Source organism: Tupaia chinensis, unplaced genomic scaffold (assembly GCF_000334495.1).
Source record: "Tupaia chinensis unplaced genomic scaffold, TupChi_1.0 Scaffold000250_1, whole genome shotgun sequence".
Classification (NCBI taxonomy): Eukaryota; Metazoa; Chordata; class Mammalia; order Scandentia; family Tupaiidae; genus Tupaia; species Tupaia belangeri.
Window position 1 is genome coordinate 1,311,100 of NW_006159730.1, and position 7,095 is coordinate 1,318,194.

Consider the following 7,095-nt stretch of genomic DNA (forward strand, 5'->3'; position numbering starts at 1 on the left):
ACCAAGTCCGGGACTCGAACCACGGTCAGCCATGTGGGAGTCCAGCGTCCTTAACTACCACACCACCTGCTGGCCCCTATTTTTTATTTTTTTAATTGAACTTTATTTATTTATTTTATTTTTAATTTTGACCACAGAGGGACAGAGTGAGAAAGAGAGAAATAGAGGGAAAGTGACAAAGCGAGCCGCCAGGTCTGGGACTCGAACCATGGCCATGTGGGAGTCCAACGCCCTTAACCACCACTCTACCTGCTGTCCCCAATACATTGTTAATATTTCTATTTCATTCAGTCTTTTGCCAGACCTGTTCTTTTTTTCCCCTACTTTAGAAATCTTACAGTATTTATAATCTTATATGCAGTTTAAAAAAATTTTTAATTCAGAGGCCAGTAGGTGGCATGGTGGAAATAATAATAATAATAATAAATAAAATTATCTTTTAAAAAATATTTAATTCTTAGGACCACCAGATGGCGCAATGGTTGCATTGCTGGACTCCCATGTAGTTAACTGCAGTTCAAGTCCTAGAGCTGGTGGCTTAAAACTCATGCCAGGGGAACCAGCAGTTAGCGTAATGGCTATGTCGCTGGACTCCCACGTAGTCGACTGCGGTTCGCGTCTCGGACCCGGTGGCTTAAAACTCACGCTGGGTGCGTGTGCGTGCGTGCCCAAGATCCCGAGAGGAGAATAGAGGAGAAGGGATTGCGGCGTGGCCATCCCCCCTGGGGGGTGATTTCTCGCTTTCTGTCTCTATGTCTCTCTCTGTCTGTCTGGCGACCACACACGCCCTATAATGAAAATCTCTTCAAAAAAAAACCTCATGCCAGCTGTGTGTGCATGCATACCCAACATCTCAAGTGGAAACTGGAAGAGATGGGATTGCAGTGTGGCCATCCCCCCTGGGGAAGGTGATTTCTTGCATTCTTTCTCTCTATCTCTCTCTGTCTCTCTGGAGAAAGCATGTGCCCTATAGCAAAAAAAAAAAAAAAAAAAAAAAACCTCTCTGAAAAAAAAATGTATTAAATTCTGTATTCAAGGTATATGGCACTATGGACACTGAGCCTCCAAATACCTGGGAGCCCCTGACAGTGAGGGACTTCCTGGGCTGTACATCAGGACCCCCCAGGGAAGAAGAAGGACTCCACATCACACGCTATGACACCCCCGGCTCAAGGATTCCTGGAACTCCCTCCCTAACCTCAGGCCCATGCAGCCTAGCCCTGTAAGGGCTTTGAGGTCCCTGGGGGTTTCAAAGGTCAATGTTCCGCCTTGGCCCAGTTCCCTCTCTTGAAAGGAGGAGGAGATGTCATGCAGGGCACTGGAAAATGGCAACCCAGACTGCCTTTGTGAAAAAATGCTGAGAACTGGAGCCGCACTCACTCGGGAGAGGACTGTTTATCATGGCCACAGCCGTTTACCACGGCTGCTGACCATCCTGGACCTGGGCTCCACCAGGAAAGACGAACCTGAAACTCCTCGGCCCGTGGGAGCCCTGCTGGCTGCACGGGAACATGCCCCCATGGCAAGTGGAATAAACCTTTCTCCGCCTTGAGGCTGATGAGAAGCTGTAGCCAGTACCCTGGACCTGCCAATGCAGAGCAGATGGTCTGAAGAGCAGAAAGGTGGAAAAGGGGAGAGCAGGGGGGAGACCGAATGGGGAAGCACCCCTTCCTCGCCATGTGCTCTTTGGAGGGTTCTTAATCACTCTGTGCCTCCATGACTCCATCGATAAGATGGGAATCTCCTCTCTCCTTTCCCGGGGCTCACAAAACAGGAATAAGATCCTTGGGTTCCAGGGTATAGACTTGCCAGTGGTTATTCCCACCTCAGGAGGCCTAGACAGAGCAGGTGAGGCCCTGCTCCCACCTGAGCTGGAACACCGGCCATACCCACCCAGGTCTAGGAGCGTAACTGCACCTTCGGGCTCAATTTCTCACGGCAATATAATTTGGCCTCTGATCTGTCATGCTGTCCCAGCAGTGACTGCCCAGGAGCACTGTGGTGGGTGGGGTGGGGGCAAGAAGGAGACCGTGCAGACAGGGCTTCTGGAGGTCCCTGCTCCCCAAGCCCTGCCTACCACCCTGAAGCAGGGTGAAGACGAAGGGGAAGAAGGGGGTGGGAAAAAAGAGGGAGCCAGGGGTTGCTAGCAAGAGCTGCTCCATAACTAGCTTCTTGTGGGACCTTGAGCAGGAGGAGGTCATGAGGATCACTGTGTGGCATGCCAGGTTCTGTGCCTCAAACTTCACAAGTTGCAGGTCGTGATCTCTGAAGGTCTAAGGCCAAGGGACTTGTGAGGTCACAGTAGTATGAGAGATGCATACAGCTGACGATGAAGGAGCAGGCGACTGAGAACCACGACCGCCCGCCCACCTGGAAGAGCCCTGATCTGCAAACCCCGCCAGGACTGGAACAGCAGGCACCACCCCTCCTCTCACCTGTCTCCTCCCCTGGTGCCCACATCCAGCAGAGCCCTGTTGGTGCTGCTTCCAAAACACACTCCAGATGCTGCCACTTCAGCCCGGACCCCCTGCCCGCAGCCTAGTCCTCTCCTCTCTGGACGACACCACGCCCTCCCTACCATGCAGTCCCCACTCAGCTGCTGAGTGTGACGTAATCAGATCACATCACTTCCCCACAACAAGCTCTCCAACAGAATTCTAAGTTCCTAAACCAGGCCTACGGGGACCCGCATGATCTGCCTGGCTGGCAGTCCTACCTCACCGTCCACCCGCTCCCCACTCCGCACCCCATCAGCCAAGCAGCCTCTAAACCATGTGGCAAACCTGCCAAGCCCACTGCTCAGGCTCCCTCTGCCTGGACCCCAGGGCAGCTCCATTGCACCGTTTGGCTCTGTCCTCCCTACCACCACCCAGCACTCTCATGTCACGCTGGTCCATGGCCCATCTCCTGCAGCAGGAGGGACATTATAGACCCTGCTCACTGCAGCATCCCTGGTTCTAGCCCAGGGGACACACAGTGGCGGCTCAGGATACACGATGCACATGGCTGACAAACCAGCAGCCCACCTGGTTCCGGAAGGTCAAGGCCACCACGCCACCAATGAGCTCCATTATGAGGCAGATCCCAAGGACATACATAAACTGGAAAACAAAGTGCAGAGATTCACTGGGGGGGACAGAGCGTGTGAGTGTCGGTGGATGGACAGGGGAGCCTCATCCCTGTGAGATCAAGCACAGTAAGAAGAATGCTCTCTGTGGGGGACTTTGCCCCTCCTTCCTGAGAACACAGGGCGTGGACTGTCACAGACTGTCACATTTGGGGAAAGCCCATCTCTGGAGCTGAGGGCAGAAAGAGTGACTCAGCTGTCCCAGGGTCTTGAGCTGGATGTAGGTGGGAAAGTACCCCCCACCCCCACCAGGGAAGTGCTGGGCCTCACTCACCTAAGCCAGAGGGGACAGACCTGGCTTGATGGGTGGACCGGGGCAGTGTTTCCAGAGGCCACATCAGGGGCTCCCCAGACCCCTGGGGTAGGGGTGGGTGCCTGAGGCTTAGCAGATACACACCCTGCCTCTGCCCTTTGCCAGAGAACGGACACAGTCCAAGCTGACTCCAAAAATTTCCAGCCTTAGGCAGCACTGAGACCCAGTTTCTAGGGACTCCTAGGGGCTTCCCGCTGGAGGGGAAACAATGCCAACAAGATGCACACATGGGTGCAGAATAAATGTGTCCGCCCAGCTGGTTACCCAACTTTGGGAAGCCACCCTTCACCCTGCAGGAGGGGAGAGGCAGGTAGGGCTGACTCTATCCTGATCCCAGGTTAGGCACTAGAGTCCTGGGACTTTGGCCAGAATTACCAGGAGCTATAGGGACCTGGGCTGCAACTGCCAGTGATCATTGCAAAGGGACCCCGAGGGAAACATTCTGTGGGAGGTGACACGAGAGACTGCCCAGCTTTGCCCAGTGGCACCTTCGGGAGCCCTGGACCTAGTGTGAGTTGAGCTGACTCACCACCCTTTGTCTTTGCTTGCGCTCGTCTGAGTACGGTTTCTTCTACTCCTATCTCAACATGGAGTTTGAGCAAGCGAGAACAGCATTCGAGTTAGCTGTAACATGCAGGAGTGGAGGTGGCCGGCACTCGAGGGCTGCCCTAGGAAGGAAGCCCTCTGGAGGAGGGCAAGGACTCTGGCTTGTGGCAAGGGCCCAAGGGCCCAGGGCAGCCTCCCAGCTCTCCTGAGCTCCCCAAGTCCCCCAAGCCCAATCTCCTGCTGAGCAGCGGGTGGGGCTAACTCACTGCTTGCAGAAGGCACAGGTTGTCTCGGAGGGACGCCAGCACCCCGATGAAGGAGACGATGAACATGACGACTCCCAGGAGGATGAGGATGATGGCTGGGGCCAGAAAGGCACTCTCGAGGGTTTTGTATTTCTGCCGCTCAACTTCTGCATAGATCCCCACGGACAGGACGAGGGCCCCGATCAGCTGTGGCAGAAAGCAGGGAGTGAGAGAGGGTAGGCACTGGGTTCCCTTGCCTTTCCTCTGAAGAGGTGTCTGGGAGCTGGAGAACCTGCCATTGGGGGGCTTGCCCCAGGGTACCACACATGAGGGACCCTGCTACACCTCCCTTCAGACCTCAGGAAATGACTGTATTTGGAGGTAGGGCCCTTAAGGGGGTAATTAAGTTAAAACGAGGCCACTAGGTGGGCCCTAATCCAGTATGACAGTGTCCTTATGAAAAGAGAGTTAAAAAAAAAAAAAGCAGCAGAACATTCAACAGGCACGAAAATGGAAATTTATCTGTAGATGACAATGTGTATAGTAATTTACTGGACTAACATGGTGTATTCATGCTGGGAAAACTCATTTTCTATGTTGTAAAGATATCTGGTGATTGAATGTAAAAAATAAGGAAAGATAGCATTAAAAAGAGCCTCCCACAATCACCAGATCAAAGCAGTCCCTTACAGTAAGATTAAAGTGTGTGGGAACCAGCAGTTAGTGTAATGGCTATGTCACTGGACTCCCACGTAGTCGACCGCGGTTTGCGTCTTGGACTCGGTGGCTTAAATCTCACGCCGGGCGCGTGTGCGTGCGTGCCCAAGATCCTGAGAGGAGAATGGAGGAGAAGAGATTGCGGCGTGACCATCCCCCCTGGGGGGGTGATTTCTCGCTTTCTGTCTCTATGTCTCTGTCTGTCTGGTGAGCGCACGCGCCCTATAGCGAAAACCTCTCCAAAAAAAAAAAAAAGATTAAAGTGTGTAGATGTCCCTCTCCTGGATCCTCTAGAAAGCACCTTGGTCTAGGAAGAATAATCAGAAATCTGGCCTCCAAAAATATAATTAGATATGTGCATTTTTTTGGTTATCACTTATACCTCAATAAAGCTTTTTAAAAGGAGGGAAAAGAGAGAGAGATTAGTACACAGATGCACGGGAGGATAGAGGGAGAAGATGGCCATCAGCAAGCCAAAGTGGCCTTGGAAGAAACCAACCCCCTTCTAGCCTCAGGGAGTGTCTGTTGTTCAAGACACTACATCTGCAGTACTGAACTGAAAGTATGGGCCGACGCTCACTGGTTCGGCCTCTATCCCGAGATGCTGCCTTAGGGGAGAATGGTGGTTTGGGGGACACGCCACTGGTCGGAGGGTCAGAGAGCATGAGTTGAGGCGCAGGTCTGCCACTCGCTAACCCTGGGTCTTACCCAGGCATGTGACCATGCGAGTCTGTGTTCCCATCTAAAAAATGGGTCTGACGACATTTGCTTCTGCCCTGCTCACCCCACAGCCTCCTGCCAGACTTCAGCGAGGTAACAAAGGGGAACCGCTAGGAACCCGAAAGCATGGGGCCTCTCTCGATGTGTACTAAACAGGTCACCCAAAGGCAATTTTGGAGCGTCTAAGCAGGATGGCTATTTCCCCAAGCACCTTAAATAAGGAATCTAGATACTTTCAGGATGACCATGGGCAAGGCCAAAGGTTGGAGCAGGAGGAACTGTGAGGGGATTTTGCAGTAAAACCCCTCATGCTCAGTTTCCTTAGAGACACCGTAAACACTGTGTTACAGGACACCGTGACTTCCCATCAGGAAAACCAGACTCCTCACAGCTCAAACGCACCACCGAGCATGCCCAGCTCAGGGCGTTTGCACGGGCTGTTCCTACTGCCTGGAATGCTCCCCCCCCCCCCGCCCCGCCCAGCTACAGGGCTCAACCCCCCAGCTCCTTCTCTTTGCTCAGTTTTCACCTGCTCCGTGAGGCCTCTTGAGTGATCTTATTTAAAAATGGAGAGTCCCTTCCCCTGAACTCCTGAAGCCCTTTCCCTGTTTCATTTTCCTTCTATACACTTACTAATATTTAACATACTACATTCTTTCTTTCAGTTTGAAATTGTTCATCTTCGGCACCAGAATACAAACTTCATGTGAGAAGGGATTTTTCAACTGTTGCGGGTAGTCCCAGCCCCCGACAGTCCTGACTCTGAGGAGTACCATGGCCATTGACAACCAACGGGATGAGTGAGAGCTGGACTTCCCAACAGATCCCCCTGATTTTGAGTGGGATGCTGTCTACCCAGACCGCGGCCTGTCCGAGGATTCTGACTCGCTGGGCCACACATTCCTGTGGGCAGGGACAAGCCATGAGATAACTGGGTTTCTCTGCCGAGCTGCAGGAGGCATGGAAGCCTGACAGGAAGGCGTGGTCTGTCAGCGAAGGTCTCTGTAAAGGAAGGGGGTTGGGCGTCCCTAATCGAAACATCAGAAATGCAAAACACTCCAAGGTCTAAAACGTTTTGAGCATGAACAAGATCCCACAGGTGGGAAATTCTACATCTGACCGCATGTGACGGGTCACGGTCGGACGTTGCGATACAAACGTACCACGTGAAATTACCTTCAGGATATGTGTACACAGTGCACAAGCAACATTGCTGAGCTTCGTGTTTACACTCGGCCCCATCCCCAAGATCTCTCATAACGTATATGCAAATATTTCAAAATGAAAACTAAATCTGAAACACATCTGGTCCCAGTTACTTCGGATAAGAGATACTTACTCAACTTGAATAGACAGAATGTCAGCGAGGATGTCACAGGGTACACTGAACAGAGCTACCCCAGAGGCCGCCCGTCCAGTCGCTGGGT

General features: G+C 52.6%; 1 protein-coding gene across 1 annotated transcript in view; it reads right to left on the reverse strand.

Moving 5' to 3' along the window:
* Positions 1–7,095, reverse strand: part of TSPAN15 (tetraspanin 15) — a 52,227-nt gene that overhangs the window by 15,355 nt on the left and 29,777 nt on the right. Inside the window, exons 2-3 of the mRNA XM_006148926.2 lie at positions 4,253–4,438; positions 3,027–3,101 (exon numbers count right to left, since the gene is read on the reverse strand). Coding sequence (XP_006148988.1) covers positions 3,027–3,101; positions 4,253–4,438 — 261 coding nt within the window. The remainder of the gene's footprint in view (positions 1–3,026; positions 3,102–4,252; positions 4,439–7,095) is intronic.